This window comes from Lontra canadensis, unplaced genomic scaffold (genome assembly GCF_010015895.1).
Source record: "Lontra canadensis isolate GAN:19392208 unplaced genomic scaffold, GSC_riverotter_1.0 scaffold2, whole genome shotgun sequence".
NCBI lineage: Eukaryota > Metazoa > Chordata > Mammalia > Carnivora > Mustelidae > Lontra > Lontra canadensis.
Genome location: NW_022630996.1, coordinates 33,247,495 through 33,270,364, shown reverse-complemented (window position 1 = coordinate 33,270,364; position 22,870 = coordinate 33,247,495). Strand labels below are relative to the sequence as shown.

At 41.1% G+C, this 22,870-nt stretch overlaps 1 protein-coding gene across 9 annotated transcripts in view; it reads right to left on the bottom strand.

The window, feature by feature from the left end:
- ELMO1 (engulfment and cell motility 1) overlaps positions 1-22,870 on the bottom strand; it is a 521,237-nt gene that overhangs the window by 329,839 nt on the left and 168,528 nt on the right. For all 9 annotated transcript variants that reach the window (XM_032871418.1, XM_032871458.1, XM_032871410.1 and 6 more), the window contains 3 exons: positions 16,482-16,517; positions 8,646-8,745; positions 509-660 (listed from right to left, as the gene is read on the bottom strand). In XM_032871418.1, coding sequence (XP_032727309.1) covers positions 509-660; positions 8,646-8,745; positions 16,482-16,517 — 288 coding nt within the window. The remainder of the gene's footprint in view (positions 1-508; positions 661-8,645; positions 8,746-16,481; positions 16,518-22,870) is intronic.

The following is a 22,870-nucleotide window of genomic DNA, read 5'->3' as shown; positions in this document are numbered from 1 at the left end:
TGCCTTGTCTTCCGGCTCAAGCCTCTGGAGACAAAACACATGCATTAGAAAAGACAAAAGAAGGTCACTGTAATCACCTTGAGCCTAAGAAGGAAGACTATCTTGAAAGATTCATAATTATCTATGAAAATACTCATTATAGCAGAGAAAACACTATTTTTAATGACAAGGGAAAGATACTGTTGAGAACTTAGGACAGCAAACTGTCCTATGATGTTAAAAGTAAAATTCTACTGATATCAAAAGTGATTGCCTACGAAAAGCCAGGCACTGGGGACAGAAGGGTACCAAGAACAGACCTGGGATCCCACCCCCCCCACCGGCGGGTCAGTCACTATGCCATCAGTGTGTTGGGGGATAGGTATGGTACATGGTGTGGTTCGATGCCAAATGAAGGTTCCTTTTCTACATATTTGATCAAACCAACCAAAAACCTTTCCCAAGGCTTTACTGCAGCTATCTACCAGAACCACTTCCCCCCACACACAAGAGGAAACTGAAGGCTTACCCTTGAAGATGTGGAATAAGTTGGCCGATAGTGATCTCCTGAGCCACCTTCTGGTAGAGATCATGGCTGTTGAGCACCATTGACTCCAAAATGGCCAAGGACCGCTGCAGGATTGAGATGTCCATGCCTGACTTGTTGACAAAACTCGCTATCTGAAAAGCCAAGGAGGACACAATTGACTACCAGCAGTAAACAGAGCACAGAAATACAGAAGGGAGTAAGTTGAGGAAATCGGGAGCTCACTTCAGAAACACCGGACACAGGATGACAAGTATCGGGAATTACAGCAGAATTGTCAGAAACACATCAAGTCAGCGACAATTGCTTATATTACTACAAAGCACCCTTTATATCTTATTTCTATAATTCAATAATGAGCAATTCAAAAAAGGAGATGGCGCTTCAAGGAATTATTGTCTGGTTTTTCTGGGATTTTTCTGCCAGGTTTTAGCTTTCAGGGGCAGATGATTTCAACACATACAGTGTAAGGACTCCTGTGTTTCTTTGAGGCAGTAATTTCAATATATACTAATAGCCATTCCCTTCCATTCCCAGGCTACTCCTTCACCCACACAATGCATGATTTTTATGTTCAGATTATGACCCTGTTACATTCTTAAGGGACTCCCACAAATCACACTTGTCAACACAACGCAACTGGCAACTTCTCAGTCACTGGCTACTCTCCTTGTTATTCTACAATGAAACACTCTCTCCCCCTGTTCTTCCAATTTCTTATGGTTAAAATAAATTCCTCTCATCTCAAATTTAGCAAATGGGAACAAACTTAAATTAGCAGTGCTAAAAGTTAAAATAATAGCTTAAGCACTAAAATACATTCCCTAAGGAATTAATCATGGAGGCTTCAAACATAATAAATCACAAAGTAAGAGGGAAGTAAAATAAGGGTTAGAATAATGGATCGCAGTAACCCAAACACATGGGTACCATAAAGGTTTTATTTTAGAGGCCTCATTAAAAGTTATTACTGTCTGTTGACAACTCACACTAAAGGGCTGTTATTACATCAACATAATGACTGCTTTCTTAAAAGCTAAATAATTTGGTTCCGTGACAAATTGACATTTGCTCACTTCCCCCCTCCCCACCCCCGGTGACTCTGATTTCTTCCTTCCTGCTGTCCCATCGGGCCTCTTCTCCTCATCCTCCTCCCCACCCCCCATCTTTGGACAAGATAAAATGCAAAGGTGCCCATGGCAACTGCAGTTACCCTCTCCACTAGTTTCTAGCTAACGACTCCCTGGTGGAAGTAGAGGTAGCTGACACAGACACCAACAGCCTCTCTGCCCCCAGATACATCTGGATCTCAGGGGTGGGAAATACAGGACAGAAAGGAATATAGTAGGGGCACCTGGGTGGCTCAGTGGGTTAAAGCCTCTGCCTTCGGCTCGGGTCATGATCCCAGGATTCTGGGATCGAGCCCCACATCGGGCTCTCTGCTCAGCGGAGAGTCTGCTTCCTCCTATCTCTCTCTGCCTGCTTCTCTGCCTACTTCTGATCTCTGTCAAATAAATAAATAAAATCTTTAAAAAAAAAAAAAGGAATATAGTATAGCATAGCAATATGATTATATTCCAAAAAGCTATTATTTTATATCATAAAATACAGGAAGAGTATGAGAATTTTAAGATTCTCAAAAGGCTGCTTGAGCTCCTTTCATGGCTAATAAGCTTCTCCAGTGTTTACTGTCCCTGGCAAGCCTTTGCCTTAATCCTCACGATCTGCTCCCCTCTGTCCAATCTACCAAGCGAAGGCCATCTTTTTCTGACAAAAATCCAATTACCCTCGTCCTGAGCTCACTTTCTTACTCACTCTCACTTTAACACTTTCTTTAGACCTCTGCTCAACAGAATGTTTAGCTCAACTAAGTTAGTTCCTCGACTTCCTCACCAATACCTCCTCCACCATTTTCCATGATCCCAGCACAGTTCTGGCACTTCTTAAAAAACTGAACTCACACAGAAGTTTGTTGACAATACTTCTGATTTTCTCAGCACTCATGTCGTCTTCCATGCTCCTTTTCTTGCCCCCATTCAGCCAAAGTGAATGTACTTTCAAGGGTCCATAGAGAATCTTCAGTCAACTATCAAAATCCCTCCCCCACCCTACAGTCTTCACACCCTCTTCTCACTCATCCAAATCATATGTATTGACTGGCTGCCACAAACAGGCTTACACTGTCCTAGGATCTGGAAATAGAGACATGAGCAAAACCCACAGGATGCTGAACTTCAAGGACCTGATAGTCTAGCAAAAACAGGTAAAAAGGCATTTACTGTGAAGTACATTAATTGCTTATTCTTAGCATCCAAAAGTATAATTCCATTTAGATATTCCAACAGAGCCTAAAATTAAATGGTGTGAAAACCAATCTCACTGTCTTTTTAATCCTCCTTTCTCAATAATCACCTTTTTCCACGTTTGCCATAATCATTAGTGATTCATAGTTACAGTCCCCAGTGTTCTGTTCCTGTGAACACATTTGGGATGTCTTCCCCTTTGGTATGCATTCAGGTGTACAAGCACAACACTGACCCAGGGTCCAACTCATTCCTGGATCCCTAAGATAGCATTTTCCTCACTTTCCTCTCTGTTCAAGATTCCCCTCTAATACAATTTTACTCTCTACTTCCACAAATATCCTTTTGATACTATTTCCTTTCTCAAAATATATAACCAGAACTCTCAATGTTTTCTGATACAAAGTACACCTTCTGCTAAAGGGTTTTAAAGTTCTCTACAAATTCTTGGCAGTCATGTTCTCAAGGGGCTTGCTCAATGTTGGTAAAATAGTTTGTGGTCTTTGCTTTATTTCAGGCATATTTGAATTCCACATGCATATTCCATTTCCATTTGCTATTTCTATATATTTCTCTCCCATACAACTAATCCCTTACCTTCATCAAAATATCCTTTAAACATAATCTTTCCTATTAGCTCATCTCTTTTGTGATATAAAAGATCCTATCATTTCAACAATCCTAATGCAGGTTACAGAAGGAGCATCTTGTTGAACACAGCTGAGTACTGCCAGGAACGTAAATTATTAGAGACCTAAGTACAATTCTGGGGCCAATACTAGCCACAGAATTTTTTTTAAGACTTATTTATTTATGTATTTGTCAGAATGAGAAAGCACAACCGGGGGGGGGGGGTGGGAGAGTGGCAGCCCAAAGGAGAAGCAGGCTCCCCCCTGAGCAAGGAGCCCCATGAGGGACTCAATCCCAGAACCCTAGGATCATAACCTGAGTGGAAGACCGACGCTTAACTGACTGAGCTGCCCAGGCGCCCCCCCATTAGTGGCATTTTAAAACTAACTTCTATCTCTTGTCTTTACGTGTCAGTTGTTTTAGCCAGACGCTTAAATGACCCAATACTGTCATCTAATGAATACTAATAACCAAGGCACCCACGCTGACAGAGTGAACATAACGACTGTGGACGGGCTTCTTATTAGTGCACATACAATTTGCCAAAAAACAAATGTTATTTTCTATATCTATTTTGAAAACCACAGATGTTAGTATAGATATAGAGCATTAATGATTTTGGGGTTAAATTTCAATTTCTCTTGTCCCTCTCCATGTCACCCCCCCCCCAAAAAAAACGACTTTCTTTGTCTTTCTATTATTCCCGGCTCCATGACGCACTTTTGGCTCATGCAGGTGACCCAGGCTAAGAGGAGCACAGCTGCATGAAAGTAAGTCTGTACCACAAGAAAGAAGAGGGAAGAAGAGCTAGCAATAATGATATATACTACCTCTGCATGTTTCCAGACATTTAAAAATGTTTACCTAAATAAGCTAGAGGAGTATTTGCATGGCTTCTACGAAGCCCAGGGGCATCACAGTGCATGAATCAATGACACAAACTATTAAAAGCATGTAAACACTTCTTAGAATAACTTAGAATGAAATCTTAAAATTCTTCCATGCTATCCAAAGCAAAATACCGCAGAGAACATGCAGCTCCATTGCCATATTTTAAAATTATCTGGGCAGCGGCCCATAAATCTCACGAGTATTGTTTTTGGTTTTTTTGTTTGTTTGTTTGTTTTAGATTTTATTTATTTATTTGACAGCGAGAGATCACAAGTAGGCAGAGAGGCAGGCAGAGAAAGAGAGGGAAGCGGGCTCCCTGCTGAGCAGAGAGCCTGATGCGGGGCTCGATCCCAGGACCCCAAGATCACGACCTGAGCCGAAGGCAGAGGCTTAACTCACTGAGCCACCCAGACGCCCCAATCCCTCGAGTTTTTAAGAGGTAAAAATTACTGGGTCTCTACACTGAACCGGCTGGTTATTTGTCCAGGCACAGAGAACACTGTGGGGTGAACTAAGCCCTCCCACAGGACTGAGGTTGCAAGAGTATTTGTAGGAAACCCTCCTTCCAAGAAAAGGCCCCGGGGTTATACTTGGTTAGGGAAAACCAAATCGTAATACAGAAAGTTCCAGGTTTTTGGTGTTGCTTTATTTTGTTTTGTTTAATTTTTCTTTTTTTTTCTTTTTCTTTTTTTTTGTTCTTTCTTCTCCATACCTTCCTACCCTCTCCTGAAGCAGCAAGTCTTTAAAATGCAACATTAGATCCTAGCATCAAGGGATTCCATGTTTCAAAATATTTATGAAACAATGTCATTTATTGTAGACAAAGTTCATAAACTAGAACCTAGATCCAACAGAAGAAAACAGACAGTAAGGAAGAAGACAGGGGCTGGCAGGGGAAAAAATATTTCTCCAAAGTGGTATGAATTTGGCATTAATAGGAAGCCAAGTCTGGACCACAGAGATAAGCATCTCTTGTCAGTGCATTTCCTAGTTGAGTTTTGTCGAGATAAAGCTCCATTTAAAAGACAGTTGCCTGCATACAATTCCTGGGTTGTCTAACTGCTGAATTTGAATCAGCTAATGAATAAAAAAAAAGTTAAGCTTACAAAAACTATCGATTACAAGGTCATTATCTGATGACTACTTTTCAGATTCACATAAGGGACTGAGATCTAAGTAGCAATGCAAAAAAAAAAAAAAAGAGAGAATGACCAGGAATGAGAACATGAGATTCACTAAATGTATTGCCTTTCAAGAAAATATTTAAATTTTTATTTAAACCGTCAAGACTGCTAGTCTTTGCTTCCTTTTTTTTTAATTTAATTTCAGTGAGTGAAAACCATTTTCTTAAGTAGTCAGATATTAAATTATTGCCATTCTTCTTAATCCCTTCTCACATCATTTAACAAAAGACAGTTTTGTAATTTCTTTCCACTCATGACTGAAATTTGACTTGAAATATATTTAAATACAATGTCACTATATTCCTTCTCTTCTTTAAGTGTTAGGGTTTAAAAAAATGCTTCCAAAACAAATTTCATTCACTCATTTCAGAGAAATGTATTAATGTCTTACTCCATGCCAGGCCCCAAGGATAAAGTCATGCGGAAAGCTGTGGTTCCAGCCTCCTGGGACTCATGGTCTAGTGGGAGCCAGTAAAAAGAACAAAGAATCCACAGAATGTGGTAAGTGTTAGCACAGGGGCACACAAGATCCAAGGAGAATGGAGAGCAGAAGAAATCACTTAACTCCATACCAGTGAGGTCGGGGAGGGCTGAACAGAGGCGATGCTGGTTCAACAAGTCTGCAAGAGCTACTTTTTTCCACCACTTGAAAGCACAGGTGCATGACATGGGGGAAAGAGCCCTTAACCATGGGATTGATGACGCTCCACTCCCTATGCCATCACTTAACCTCCCCAAGCCACTGACTATATCCTCGCCTCCTGGCTCGGAGGAGCAAGACAGCCTGTTCTGTTCTGGAAAGGACTGCTGTGAGATCAAAAGATATTGTGGATGGGGGCACCTGGGTGGCTCAGTCCATGAAGCCTCTGCCTTCAGCTCAGGTCATGATTCCAGGGTCCTGGGATCGAGTCCCACATCAGGCTCCCTGCTCAGCAGAGAGCCTGCTTCTCCCTCTTCCACTCCCCCCTGCTGTGCTCTCTTGTCTCTTCCTATGTCAAATAAATAAATAAAATCTTTTAAAAGGGAGAGCTATACTACAGATGAAAGTATAACACAACATTAAGGAATTCTCATTCAAGACAGCATTGTTTTCAGAGCAAAAGAGGCTCTAACAACAGACAAGCGAGGCAATTTGGATGTAGGAAAGAAAGGCCTGCCGTAAATCCAGAATGAGTTAAAATTTTTGTTAAGTATAAAAAATCCACAAAGCCCAGTATCCTCAGATTTGAACTTACTCCTCTAGATCTTTTTGCTTAGAAGGACAGAACTCTGCAATTTGTTATTTTGCATTTATAACACACAGCTTCCATTTCCTTGGCTTTCTCATCTAGAGTTGTTTCTTTTCTCTTCAGCAATTCGTACCACTGACTAATACAGGCAAAAAGAGGCCTTCTTTTCTAGTGTTTCCCATTAATCATCTCCTTTGGCTTGATGCCCTTAGAGAAGGAAAGAGAATGCAGAGGTCTTTTGAGAAGGCCCTGGGTTCCCATCAGCTCTCGTCTGAAATGCATACACAACACATGCAAGCATCCGATCTGTGGGGCTTCCATTCCCAACACCTCACTCAGCTGACTAGGGCTCTCCTGTACCCTTCAGTTCAAGGCAGTATGTCTTTCAAGATATGGATTAATTTCAAAAGGAGAAGGAGAAACTTCAGGACGAGGGGACCCAGGAGATAACCACCTCAACCACATAATCAAGGTCAACGTCACCATTACTAATGCCTGTCGACATCATGTACCACAGTACAATGTGCTGACAAGGACACAATATCACTTCTCTGCTACTCTTGCCAAAAATGCACCACCTTAATTTAACCATTGAATATCAAACAAACCCAAATTGAAGGACATTCTACAAAATAACTGACTGGTACTCTTCAAACCTGTCGAAGTCATAAAAGACCAGGAAAAATGGAGGAACTGTCAGATTGGAAGACACTAAGGAGGCATGACAACTAAACGCAATGTGGGATCCTGGATCAGGTCCTTAACCAGACAAAGGACATTATTAGAAAAAATGGCAAAGCCAAAATAAAAATGGTAATGATATCACACCACTGTTCACTGTACCATCATTATGCAAAATGTTAACATAGGGGAAGCTGGATAAAGGGCATATGGAAACATTCTGTATTATTTTGTACAACTTTTCTATAAGTCTACATGATTTCAACATGAAACATTTAAAAATTTCAAGTGGCTCTTCTGGATTTCGCTTTGACTTTCTAGCTTTTTCACAGATTCTCTGAAAGTCTTTATTTTAAAAACTCTTCCAAGAAATCTATACTTATAAAATAAATTAATGAATTCCAAACACCTCTTTACTGCCAATACAATAGGAAGAAAAATGCCAATACTCTTATAAATCATTTCACAATTACAGAGAGAAGAAAAATAAGTTATTAAATAATAATGATCCATGATCCAACATCATATTTAGGAATTATCAAGGCAGAACTACTTACTTGTTCAAAGACTGTAAACAGAATTATAAGTTTGCAAATGCTTCTTAACACAACGCAACTGCAGGGAACGGTGGGAGCTGTTCCCACACCAAGTCCACTTTTCCAGCCCTTTATTAGCTCCCTCCTAAAGAAGGAGGCTCCAATCCCAGACACTTTACTGCACTGTGATTACAAGTAAGTGAGCTCAACGTAAGAAGATGAAACCAAGCACACCCCCTTCTCTTACATCCCCGCTTTAAACTCACGGACGTAAGAGATCAATATACTCTGCCTCTTTCCTGCTGCCTGAATACCTCATTGAGGGCAGAAGGTTTAAGAAGAACAGAAGGAACTCTGCTTAGGTCTTGAAAACAACCAAGTCCTGGACAGGGAATCCACAGGGACTGCATCTGCGGGTGTTAACAATATGACACCTTGATTTCCCTTGACTGTGGGTTCTCACGTCCCAGCCTTTATGATCCTGGTGGGGGGACAATGTCATCTCCACAGAGGAGTTAGGTGACCAGACCCCCATATTCATTATACTCTCAACAACCACACCTACCTTTAACACAAAGAAACCAAAGGACACAATGACACAATATTCTCCAAAGCAGAGCAACATGAAAGTAAATGAAGCCTTAGAAAAGCACAGTCTGCATTACCTTCTTAATAAATGCCACTGAAAACGTATCCCAGGACACTATTCCATGGTCCATCAGCTCAACAAAGGCCGTCAGGGTGAAGGACAGCATGTCTCCAAAGCTGGAAAACACAAAGAGGATTAATGGAGATGGGCCAAGAGCTGAGCCCAAGGACAGGCACAGAAGTTAGAAAGCTTTAGAAAAGTGAATACAACAGAATTGTGGAAGATCACTGAGATAAACAGCTGGGCTATAGGAAACTTCATCAAAAATGTGAGTCAAGGGGCGCCTGGGTGGCTTAGTGGGTTAAGCCCCTACCTTTGGCTCAGGTCATGATCTCAGGGTCCTGGGATCGAGCCCTGCATGGGGCTCTCTGCTCAGCAGGGAGTCTGCTTCCCCCTCCCTCTCTGCCTGCCTCTCTGCCTACTTGTGGTCTCTCTCTGTCAAATAAATAAATAAAATCTTTAAAAACAAAAAAAGTGATTTAAAGGGAAGGAGGCTGGTGGGCTTGACGAAGAAAGCCAGGGCCTCAGTGGCACAGAACTGAACTCCTACTGACTCTCACTCTGGTTAAGTTATGTCTCACTATGTCTCACTATTCCCTAATATCTCTGAGCCTCTGTCTTCCCAGTTGAAAAACTAAAGAGTGACACCTGTTTAACACAGGACTGTTTGTACTGTACTTAATAACATGTGTAGCATGTAAGTATTCAGTGAAAGATCGCTTAAAGCTTCTTAGCCAAGAGAGGGCAATGTGCTTCTTTTATTATTCATGGGTAGCTAATAATCAGAAATAATTCCAGTAAGAGTATTAGCACTTTGCAGAGGATTTGAGCAGTCTGTATATACACGTGCATGTGTGTGTGTTTGGAGGAGTGCTCACACACACACGAACACACAGATACAAATATATATGCAAATAAACATATTCATTTCTATATTACACTGGCCAGCATTTTATCTTTATTTTAAATACTTTATTTATTTATCTAACAGAGTGAGATCACAAGTAGGGGAAGCAGCAGGCAGAGGGAGAGGGAGAAGCAGGCTCTCCACTGAGCAGGAAGCCTGATGCAGGGACTCAATCCCAGGACCCTGGGATCATGGCCTGACCCAAAAGCAGCCACCTAACTGACTGCGTTACCCAGGCATACCGCACTTTATCTTTATTATAGACTATCTGTGAAAATAATCATTATTTGCTGGCCATAGACTTGCTGTGATTTGGAGGGCTGTCTGGAGGGTCTAATGTGTGGGTTAGAAATCAAAACAGAGATCAGACACACTCAGGCAAAAGCACTATCCTTTTAAAACAGCTCCACTCCTGTCCCTGATCAGACAATACCCTGGTTTCTAATGTTCTCAAAACAACACTTAACAGACACTCAGAATCTTTTACAGAAACTCACCTCTACTGTAAATCATCGTCATCATCAATGCTAAGTCTCAAAGGGAGTACTCTCTCCAAGTACCCTGAATGAGGCCCACCAGGATGTCTGCACCGCACACAACCTCACAGATTCACACGCTTGATTTAAAACAATAAATAAACGAAGCTGGTTGCTCAGATTTTGAATCTCTAGACTCCGTCATGCCACAACTGCTATACTACAAAGGCTCATGGAATGCTTAGACTGTTTTGTGCTATTTAGAATATTTTGTGCTATTATCTATTTTGTGCTAACAGAACAGAAAACAGACTCCCCCTTCTTTGAAAGCAGCTTCGTCAGTTTCCTGAGAGGGGCCCATGACCTCGGGCATGACCTTGGGAATTCCGCCTCACTTGGGAGGCTGCGAGGCTGTCAGGAGAAGACCGTGATCCGAAGCTGCCAGAGATCAGAGAGGATGGGATGGAACGGATAGACACCGTTCCGTGGAGTCAGACAGCAGTCTCCTCTCCAGCACTCGATGGGCAAATTACTGACTCAGGCTGTGCCTCAGTTTCCTTACTGACAGTGGTGGTGGTCATACTTGACTCGGGGATTTCTGGGGGGACAGAACAAGCCACCAGGCTTCAAGCCCTTCCCGCAGTGTGTAGCATAGTAGCAACATGTGTTAGCTGTGATCCATTACACAAAAGTGATCTTGTAGGAAGGTAAACACAGTCCAAGATCTTCAAATGTTTGCCTTCGTTCTGTCAAGGATTCTCTGTCCTTGGAGCCAGGGGGCAGTGGGGGTGGGGGAGGGTGTTGGGTGGGTGGGAGGGGAAAACAAGGAAAGCCAAACCATTCAGGCAAGAACTACTTTTTTTTAAAGGCTTCTCTGAATCACAGACTGGCAATACCAATCTCACAGGTGATTCCCCAGGTGGCACATCCCCCAACATAAATTCCAAATCAAAAAACCCAAACGTACTTGAAGCAGAATATATAACCAGTAGAAAGATGAAAAAGGGGTTAAAAAGAGTAGCAAGAAAGGTTACCAAAAAAATCCAGAAATGACTCTACAATGAATCACAAGAAAATCCAGATGTCAGATTGTGGGGGAAAAATAAAACAAAACAAAACAAAAAAAGAAACTGCCTCAGGAAAATAAGAAAGTCAGGTATAAAAGCAATTAGTAAGACTTATTAATAAAGTGTGTCGGCATTAGTATTGCTGTGAAAACGTTATTACATGATAATGTACAGTACTCACAGTAAACAGTATTAGCTAATGTATTACTTTATTATAACATTAGTCATCACCATTATCAGCTAATTTATTTTCTTTTTTGCTTAAAAAGGGGGAAAACAAGCATATAGTAACTAATTGTTGCTATTTGCTTACACCTGGCAAGCTCAAAGATCTCAACTCTACAAGACTCCCATGTAAATGACATTGGAGAATGGCACCCGCTGCCTCCGTACAGTGGAAACACGGCCTCATCTTGTCACTCAACAGCACCAGCACTGAGACAGTGACAAAGGAAAGCACACACTACTGCAATCAAACCCTTCTTTACACCCCCTGGAGCTAGCTGAGGCTGATAACAGAGAGGGTGTTCGTCTTCCTTAGCTGCTTTAGAAACAAAATATAAGTAATTTATGCTCTCTAATTATCCGAAGGTAAAATGACCCTGGTCCCCACTGGAAGGGCCCATACTCTGAGTGACCTTAGTAAGCCCTAGGGATTGCCCTGCTTCCTCAAATACTCTGGAACTCTGCCCGTGGACTCCTCAGACAGGCTGCAAGGACTTGGGAGGAAAGATGGAGAGAAAGAGAAAAGGTATCACTTGGTTTCCAAATCTGCAATCTTTGCTTTTGGGCCCAGGATTTCAATCTCCATGGTTGTGAAGGAGGTGGAGTGCCATTTCTGCAACTGTTGATAGGCCTTTCTGGGCTTTGCTGTCTTCCATAAGTATGACTAATTGGTAAGTGGGAGAAGCTCCTTCCACATCACACACTAAGATGCCCAGAGTAGGGATAGCTCCCTTGGTCCATCTAATAACATTGTATATAAGTGTTGTATTATTTGTATTCATATTTTATAGAAATATTATATAATAATATCTTATTTATACACATATTTTAAAATATATTGTATATGTGGGGCACCTGGGTGGCTCAGTGGGTTAAAGCCTCTGCCTTCAGCTCAGGTCATGATCCCAGGGTCCTGGGATCGAGCCCCGCATCGGGCTCTCTGCTCAGTGGAGAGCCTGCTTCCTTCTCTCTCTCTGCCTACTGCTCTGCCTGCTTGTGATCTCTGTCTGTCCAATAAATAAATAAAATCTTAAAAAAAATATATTGTATATGTAATCAGACCATACAATTCCATTTTATATTATATCATATAAAGATATTATTAAATATAGGTGTTATATTATTTATTACATTATAAAATATACACACACATATATAATACTCTTACATATAGAGAGAGTGCATATAGAACATAAATATAATTCTCTGTGACTGGTTGCTAGATGGCATACTAGGTTTCCACAAGAGAGAATTTTTTTTTTTTAATTCAAACTCAAATCCTCAATTGAAAAGAGAAATGGCCATGCTAAAATTTTATTACATTCTAAATCAATCATCTAATTTCAAATAATGCAGCTATAAAAGCTCTTATCGAACCCCAACATAGATGTTGACTCTCACCCCTAGAGGAGAGACTGAGGCTCCAAAGGCAAAGGCAGGAGAAAGGCTCTCTTTCCAAGTCAATGCCACGCGCACAAGATCAAGGCTAAAAGGGTTTTGAGTAAAACCCAACCACATGGCACATGCAGCAGCACTTTTATTTGTTTGCTTTATTTGTTTTTTTATAAAGTGCTAAGCTAAAGATTTTGCAGTACCGACTGCCACAAATTAAGCCGACTGCAAACTTACATTCTGGTGAGAGACATGTCACAGCCAACACACCATGTGTGTTGGAATGATTCAAATAAATGTTTCTCATCAACTCAGTAGAGACCATCTTCATTCCAACTAAATAAAGCCAATCTTGAAGCGTTTCAAATTTAAGCAGCTAAATTTATAAAAGAATAGTGCCTCCAAATGTTTTGACTGAGGGCCATTCCCAGGGCAGAGGTGGAGAGAAGATGGAAGTGAAGGCCACTTTTAAACTTATCAATAAATCATACTCACTATATCCTTAATTCCCAAAGTTAATGAATACAGTTCTGCCTTGCCCTTTGAATTTTTCCAAATGTTTTCTCTTGTATGTGGTAAAAATTATACACATAAAAGGTTAAAAATTGCTAAATCACCCTTGGCCTTCATTTTCATAGCCTGACTCGTGTGCAAACGTTCTTTTGGCTCCTTTGTTAAAAATTTAGCTGCAAATCAGTTCTGGACTTTGTTCTGTTCCTTTGATCTGTCTACCCCCTTATAGCAAATTCCCAGTGTGTTAGTAACTTTATAGAAGTCTTGAAGTCAGTTAATGAAATCCTCCAACTTGGTTCATCTTTGTTGCTTTTTCCAAGACTGTTTTGCCTATTCTAGGTCCTACACATTTCCTTTCAGTTTTAGGATTGGTTTGCAATTTCCTTTTAAAAAATGATATTGTGCTGGGGGCACCTGCACGGCTCAGTTGATTAAGTATCCAACTCTTGGTTTTGGCTCAGGTCATGATCTCAGGGTTATGAGATCGAGTCCAGGGTCCGGCTCCATGCTCAACAGAGCATCTGCTTGGGATTCTCTCTCTCCTTCTGCCCTTCTTCTCCCCACCCACCCCCCAGCTCACACTCAATCTAAATAAATAAAATTCCTTAAATTTCAAAAGTTTGACCATAATGTTTCCAGATAACAGTTTCCTACTTAACCCACTTAGGATCACTGAGCTTCTTAGCTCTATAAATTTATGTTTTCCAACAAATTTTGGAAACTGTCATTATTTCCTCAAATATTTTTCTGCTTCATTCTCTTCTCTCTTTCTGAGACCCGCATTAAATGTGGTTTAAATCAATTGTTATAATCTCACAGATCAATTACTCTCTATTCATTTTATCTATTCTTCGGACTGAACAATTTGTACTGACACGTCTTCAAGGTTACTATTTCTTCTGCTATCTTCAACTCCCATACAGTGAATTTGTCATTTTAAGTATTACACTTTCCAGTTTTATAATCTCCAATTGGTTATTTTTTTATGGTTTCCATTTCTCTGCTAAGACTTCTCATCTGTGCACACATCACAGAAATACTTTCTTCTTTTAATATAGTTACAAACGTTGCTTTAGAATCTTCATTTGCTAATTCCAACACCTGGGTCATCTCAGACTCAGATTCTGGTACTTGCTTTATTTTGTTTTTCTTAAGAATGAGTCATCTTTTCTTCTTCTTCACATATCTAGTTGTTTCTTTTTTTATTATATTCTGAACACTGGGAATAAAAGACCGCCAAGTCTCAAAATTTCAATTTTATTCTTCTGAAGAATGTTTTGTTAGAGCAGGAACAAACCTAGCTAGAATCAAACTCCCAAATTCGTAGTGAATGGCAGTTTAAATCTCTTCTCAATTCTTTTCATTTCCAGTTGCTGTTTTTACCAGGCCCCCTGGTTTCTCACACACATTCACACTACTGACTTGGGCCGATTTTACAGGTGGATGTATATAGATATAGGGTCTCATATCCTCTGAACTTCCCTCCTTTCATGGATTTCCCCTCATGAGGTAGCTGCTCCATCAGCCCCAAACTATACCTTCTTAGTGTCCTACCAAGACTCAGGCTTTCAGCCACTCCATGCATTTTAACTACGGAGCAGGGATCTTCAGGGAAAAGCTACAAACACATAAATCTCATCTGAGACTCATTTGTTCTTCCAAGGGTTGACTTCCTTCTTTCTGTCTCCTTTGGGTTGCTATCCAGTTCCTTCAAGCAGTTGTTTTTAGGTGTTTTTGTTTACACTATTTTGTCCAGATTCTGTAATTGCTATCCATATTAGTCTAATTAAGATATTCTGCCATTACCAGAATGAAGGCCCTGAACACTGATTTATTCTATGCTTGATAAATGAAAATCATGGTTCACATGTAGTCACACTTCCAGCATCCCTACATACCAAAAGATTAAAATTATTGGCAGATAAATTTTAAGAAATTACTTTGGCTTCAGAGCCCCCAAATTCTTCGACACTAGCAAGTCGTACGAGGTTGCTAGAGAAAAACTCAGTTTGAGTCCCATCTCCACCACCTGATTTTAACTTCTGCGTCAATGAAGTAATTCTCATTATACTGATCTTGTGCGGTGGATAGAAGTGTGGATTAAAAGTAATGAGTGTAGGGGTGCCTGGGTGGCTCAGTGGGTTAAAGCCTCTGCCTTCGGCTCAGGTCATGATCCCAGGGTTCTGGGATCGAGCCCCGCATCGGGCTCTCTGCTCGGCTGGGAGCCTCCTTCCTCCTCTCTCTGCCTACTTGTGATCTCTAGCTGTCAAATAAATAAATAAAATCTTAAAAAAAAAAAAAAAGTAATGAGTGTAAACATTGAGACAGTGCCCAGAACAAACTCTCATAAAAGAGGGCTTCTATTGCCATTACCATTAAGTGTGCCTACTATATTAAATACATATATCAAAAGAATATTTAAAAATTTTTACCCTAAAAACTCAGTAGTGCTTTCCACTTTATTAGGATTTAGTAACTAAGGAGTATATACTTTCTTTTCTATGTGGAAGGGTAGGGGAAGGTGAATGACTGAGACCAGTTTTATGCACTTGAAGGCGATTGGAATTTTCTCTGAGGACTGAAAAAATAAGACACACATTTTCAGATGTTGCTCAGTCTTGCTTCTCAAATTGAAATTATCTGCTTAACAACTTGGCAAAATGGAAATTTGTTCTGCCCACTGGAGAGAGTTTGTTAGACCCTGTTTGGACTCACCTTCCTCAGTGGACAAGAAAGGCACCGATGAGGAAAAGCGCTAAGAAAGAAGTTCTGAGATCTCCAGACACAATTATCATGCAATTCACTTGAGAGGGGACTGAACACTTTTTCTGAGACTCCGAGTAAATAATTTTCATACCATACTTCAATCCTGAACTTTTTTTTTTTAATGTGGATCTTTTTCATACTGAGCCACTGAAGAAAATCAAAGACTTTTAACTTTGAACATCAGAGAGGCCACAAAAAAGGAAGTTTTTGTTTAAAGTAATACATAAAATTATGCCTAGCCTTGCTCCCGGAGAAGGATAGCAATTCTGTTTTAATCATTGAGTGGCGACAAACATAAAATATCCTCTGATGACCAACCAAAAGAAAAGTGGGGGGGGATAAATTTTTGAAGAACCTGTTAGTAAGAATATCAAACAAGCGAAAAAAAAATCACTTACTCAAAATATCTAGATGCATAGTTATAAGGTCAGTCAGAGGACAGGGTTTAATTATGCAGAGAAGAAGAAGTGTTACATCGTCTATATTAATTGATCATAAATTCTTACCAAGGCTTCATGATCTTCTGCAATTTCTGGTATCGTCTGCAAAATTTGAAAAAAAAAACATATGAGGAGCATGTTTGAAAGCAATAATTTTTACACAAAGAACATATCTTGAAGAAAGGTCAGGATTACGTATAGGGGAGATGTAACTGCCATGATGTAAATGACTTTATTCATTTCAAAACATTATTCAAAGTAATAAACTGGTATTCCCCCAATGATAAGAAACAATCAAAAGATAGGAACTAAACTACTGTAACCAACCCGCTGCATTAATTTAAGAGTAAAGGCAACCAGAACACTCCATTTAGATCAGAGTGAGTATGTGTTCAGAGGGGAGAAAATCCCTAGATATAAGACCGGGCATATTTTCAATGGAAAAAAAAAAAAAAGTGGAGCCAAAAGGTACTAGACCAATTCTTAAGTATAAGCTCAACACTGAATAAATAATTGATTATCTTTCTTTGGGAAAATGCCCACTAATTCCACTTTGACTTTTCTTGAGAAAAGACTGCCTCTTTGCAGGGAAGGTATCACAAGATACTGCACTAGTCTTGGACAACAGATGGAACTCTGTGATAGTACCCTGCAAAAAATGCAAGAAAGGACCACTATGCTTCTTTAAAAACTGAGGTCAAGAAGATGAAGAAACAAGTGATGTTCATCCTATCAAACCACTTCCCATCCCTCCAGTCTGCCATATTTCTCTGGTCTTAAGTATGTTCTTCCCTCTGTTTTGAATACCCTTCCCATCTAACCAGCTTGTCCAACTAGCTAAGTTCTACTCCAAATTCCCCAGCTTCTAGGCTCCTCTGGGAACCCTTCCTGACCTCTGATTCCCCTTCCTTGACCAGACCGAGGGCGGCACTCTTACCCCCACGTGCTAAGAGAAACATCAGCTGTAGTATGACTTAGGTAGGACATCTCACTGTTCTTCCAGCCCCCTAAAGGCAGAGGCCTTAACCGTGACTGAGTACTATGTCAGGTCTGTGCAGAGTAGATAATAAGCAGCTGATGAATGATTTGGCTCTTCAGATGAAGTGAAGTTTCATTTTCATCCACATAAAATGTAACCACTTCAGAAACCTAACTGACCACAGGAGATCAGATCTTGTGTTTGGTAAATCAGGGGAAGGGAGGAGGTATAAAAAAATGCATATAGCCATCTTCTTCCTCCTCCCATCCCCCACCTTGACCTGTCTTTGAAAAAAAAAACCAACTTACTAGCTTCCTTCCTTCTCTCCCTCAAAAAGCCTCTGGGCAGGGTAGAAGTAGTAGGTGACCAGCCCACCACAGGGAGGCACACTTGAGCAGAGGGTGGGCCCCCTCCCAGGGGCTGAGCACTACCATCCACTAAAAGGAACTGGTTTCCTTGTAGAAATGACTCCTGCCAGAACTGAAGTAAGGAAAGTTCTAGATAAGCCTGGAACAGCTCCCTGAGCCAGAAAGGAACAAAGTGCCCAGAGAATAATGGGAGACAGGTCAGAAGGGCATGGAATGCTGCTTGAAGCTTCCATAGCTAAATCTGGGACAGACTGCGCACCAAAATAAATAATAACAGTGGCAGATCACAGCATACTGAATTAAACAGGACCAAATGAGTCCACTGTTTCAAAGAGTGGTGTGCTGATACTGTTGCAGAGCCAAATCTCTGGGGGAAAACATTCAAATCTGATTTGTACTCTTTTCTATCCTCCAGCCCACAACCATTCCAAAATTATTTATTAATTAATTACAAGGTGAGGTAAACGTGTTACAGGAGAGACTCCCGGAAAGTGCTCTCTTAAGTGGTCAAAGTGAACACCAGTGATAAGACATTGAGTCCATCCACAGGCTGTAATGGAGAAACCACAAGCATTGGTGATATTCCAGCCAAAGACGTACAATATGGGTTTACAACAACAAATCAACACAGGATAAACCTGCAGATAAAGACACCTGTGTTCCAATGGGAAACTGCGTTCTCTTCCCAGTTCTCAAACACCAGCCCAGTTGTCTCTAAGTGTAGGCAGCTGGTGAATATGTACATGTAGTCCCATCTCGCAGTGATTTTATGGACTTCCTCCTTGCAGGTGAAAATGCAGTTTGCCTCAACTTACAATTGATTTCAACATCCCTTTGCTTCACATGAATTGGTGCCCTTTTGACTTCTCCTTTGAAACCGTTAAAACATCTGCCCCATTCCCTCACCTCACAGGAGTAGAATTGTTTGAACACGTGTCCAGTTTTATATCTGTGTGAGAGCCAGGCTTTTATTGTTTTCTAAAAATCACCTGTAATGAATTCCCTTTTAACAAACCCAAACTGGAGGAAATTCTAAAAGCGGCTGACCTATCATCTTAAAACGGGCCAAAATCAGGAGAGAAAAGGAAACCCTTAAGGAATCATTTCTTATGGAACGAGATCAGAAAAAGAAGGAACACCTGGTGCAAAGGTGATATCCGGACACAAGAGAGACAAGTGTGAGACTTGATCTTGCCACTCTTCCAGTAAGTAGGGAACTGTTCAGTTAATTAAACAAGGAGGCCATTAACTGGGGTGGCCCTGAGGCTGGAGGCCTATATAAGCAAACCAAAATCTAAGCCTGTAAATGCTACAAGGTTGAAAACAAAACAAAACAAAACAAAAAACAAAAAATGCTATCTATGGACAACCAATCACAAACATCCAGCCAGACTCTAAGTTGCAGCCAGTCAAATAATTGCTTTGTTTTGCTTCCTCCTCTTCTGTATAAAAGTCTTTCCCCTGGGGGCACCTGGGTGGCTCAGTCGTTAAGCATCTGCCTTTGGCTCAGGTCATAATCCCGGGGTCCTGGGATAGAGCCCTGTGTCAGGTTCCCTGCTCAGCGGGCAGCCTGCTTCTCCCTCTCCCACTCCCCCTGCTTGTGTTCTCTGTCTGTCTGTCTCTCTCTCAATATACTCATTTTTAAAAGAAATAGGCCAGGAACAAATGAGTCTAGAAAGGCTTATTATTTCAGGGTAGCCAGAAGCCTCTCACCTGAATCAAGGTACAGAATTCTGTTCCCTGGCAGAAGACAATCTCCTCTCTAAACAGGCTGTGAGACCTTCTCTTGTTTCCATTTTTGCTTCCAGGGTGATACTGAATAGCTAGCTTGGGCAAGCTCACCCTGAACGTCCCTGTTAATCACTATCTTGAGAACATACCGATCCCACCTCCCTCTATATTCCCATCAAGCAGAATGTGTAGAAGAATGTGTTGTCCAGGCTTCAGGGTCAGGGGCTCCTGGAGATGCCCAGCCCAGAGCGTCTCCTTTGCACTGAAGGGTGTCCAGATGGCAGGCCTTGATCTCCTTGGAACGCTGGCCATGTGAGAAGGGAGAGGCCGAAGATAGCTGCCAGGCTAAGCTGCTGTGCTGTCAAAGCTAGCTGCACAGAGATCCCAGCAGCCGACGCTTTCTTCACTGCTTCGGTCCTCCTTGTTTACAACTTTCCCCAATCAACCTGTCTCGACTGCTGTCTCTGGGTCTCTTCTTTGGCCTCACTGGACTATCATGCACCCTTGACTTGGAGTCTGCTGGGGTATGGCTGCACAGATAGACAAAGACCCAGGGACAAAGCAAAGAGCACTGGGAAGGGGGAAGATCCAGTGTAAGGAATTTTCTGCTGCACAACCGCTGACAAAGCCCAAGAGGACCGACCTCTTCCGGGTTCATGATGCAAATTTCTGGCCGGGCCCCAGAAGGGCTGTTCCAGTTGGAACTCCCTGCACTCTGCGGAGTGCAGAATCCAAGAAATCGGGCAGATGATCTGGGGAGACCCAGCGGACTTCACAGCTGGGGCCCCAAGACCACACGGAGCAGCTTCTTTCTGTCCAGAGAGCTGTTGGCTCCTCCCTGTGGCCTCTGTCCAAGGTGAAGTGCAGGACACGCACCGTGTGACCTGTACTTAGCTGCTCATCAGCTTGGCCTGGCTCAGGCCTTCCAGAACAGCCAAGGTTTACGAGAGACACCAAATTCTTAGAATTAAGAGCGTGAAGTTAGAGCTGAGAATCCATGCCCACAGAGGTTAACAAAGTTACTTTCAAAAAAACAAACGAAGTCATCTTTTGTGTGAAGATGAAGTTCAAAAAAGGTCACACATAGCCCAAAACTGTCATATCCATCTTTGTATTTTCCCCTACACACCTTCTCCGGTGTGCCTCACCCCACGTCAGAAACACTCAGCACTCAAGTAATACACACTTAACTAAATGAATAAAATCCACAAATCCATTGTCAACTGTGGGTGCTAGGCAACATCAATGCCAAGACATCATTCAGGTGCTTAATTCAAGTCATACATCAATTTTCACATCTCCTAAGGAATGGCTGTAGCTCTGATTCGGGCCTGGAAAAAATGAGTCGCATAATGAAAGTTTCATATGAAACTGTCTGTGTGTTAATGAATGCTGACAACAATTTTTATGAACACAAACACACAGAGCTATACATATGCACCATCAAAATTCCTCATCTGTGTCCAAATGGAGGACAGAATGGGGAGGGGACTAATAATTTATACAATTAACATTGTTTTTTAAGACAATAACTTGAGAGCTTTTGACATATCTCTCAAATAAACTCTGGAACTCTCTCCACTGTTTCTAATACCGCCAAATTTTGGAGAAATGACTTCAACCAAAAAAAAAAAGCACTTGTAAATTCCCCAGATTAGTGAGAACCCCTCACTATCTCACTGCTATTTTTCTTAGGAAAGCTAGAATCCCTCAGGGACCACCAGCCCAGTACTGGCCAGGGTGTTAGAAATGGACAGATTCCCCCACAAGTAGTAAAGTATAAAAAAGGATATTTCAACGAACTGCAGGGCTGTTCTTATTTGTAAAACAGCTTTAAAATATGTATATCCTAGGGTGCCTGGGTGGCTCAGTTGGTTAAGTGACTGCCTTCAGCTCAGGTCATGATCCCAGAGTCTCAGGATTGAGTCCTGCATCGGTATCCCTGCTCAACAGGGAGTCTGCTTCTCCCTCTGATCCTCCCCCCCACACTGTGCTCTCTCTCTCTCTCTCAAATAAATATAATCTTAAAAAAAAAAGTGTTAATGTGTAAAATCTTTTAAAAAATCCTCTGAGTCAGGAATCATATTCCAACAAAATAACTTAAATATTCACAAAGATTTTTCTAGAAGAAAAACTGATTAGAGAACGTGAAAAAGATCCCAAGATAATGGAAATGTCCAACAACAGTAGAATGGTTAACCATACTGTGTACATCCTTCAAATTGTCACACTGTACCTCAACTGTACCTCAACAAAGTTCTAAAAATGAAATAATATACAAACACCACAAATGATGATGGAAATAATATTAATTACATGGAAATATTATTAGGTATAAAAAGGCAACTACAAAGAGTATGAACATTGTAATTCTTCTTTTGCAAAGCCTGTGCATGTGTGCGTATACCTAAAAGAAATTTAAAAAATGGGGCGCCTAGATGGCTCAGTTTAGCATCTGCCTTCGGGTGAGGTCATGATCCCGGGGTCCCAGAATCGAGCCCAGCACAGGGCTCTCCACTCAGTTGGCAGCAAGTCTGCTTCTCCTTCTCCCTTTGTGATCTCTCTCACTTTCTCTCTCAAATAAATAAATAAAATCTTAAAATATATATATATATATATATATATATATATATATATATATAAAAGAAATGCAAAAAGGATATATACCACAATATTAAAAATGTCTCTGGAAAGGCAGATTACAAATGATTCTTATTTTCCTCCTCTGTTTACTTATATTTATTTCTTTTTTTTTTAAGATTTTATTTATTTATTTGACAGACAGAGATCACAAGTAGGCAGAGAAGCAGGCAGAGGTGGGGGGGGGGAAGCAGGCTCCCTGCTGAGCAGAGAACCCGATGCAGGGCTCGATCCCAGGACCCTGGGATCATGACCTGAGCCGAAGGCAGAGGCTTTAACACTGAGCCACCCAGGCACCGTTACTTATATTTATTTCTTAAATAATATAACTTTTTTTATTAAGGATAGAAAGCTAATTCAAAAGACTATCTTGAGTTTTTTGCAAACACATGAATTTAACTTTTTTTCTCTCTTGACTTCTCTGCCCAGGGTGGTGCTACAGCTTACTCATATTCCAACAGCGTTAATTTTCCTGTCACGTAGCCAAGTGGGAAGGAAACTGTAAGAATCCTGCCCTTTCGTTCTTGGAAATGTTCCCTGTTCTTCTGTTTAGCACTGGAAGGACACGAGATAAACTATCCTCTTGACCATGTGTGTGGAGGCACAGACAAAGAACATGGTGTTTTATTGAAAGCCCAAGAAAGGCAGTGTTAGTCACTACACTGGGCTCAGGGTGGCAGGTATGGTTCTTTTCTTTCAATTAAAATATTTCATTTTATTTTTCATGTACTGAGCTG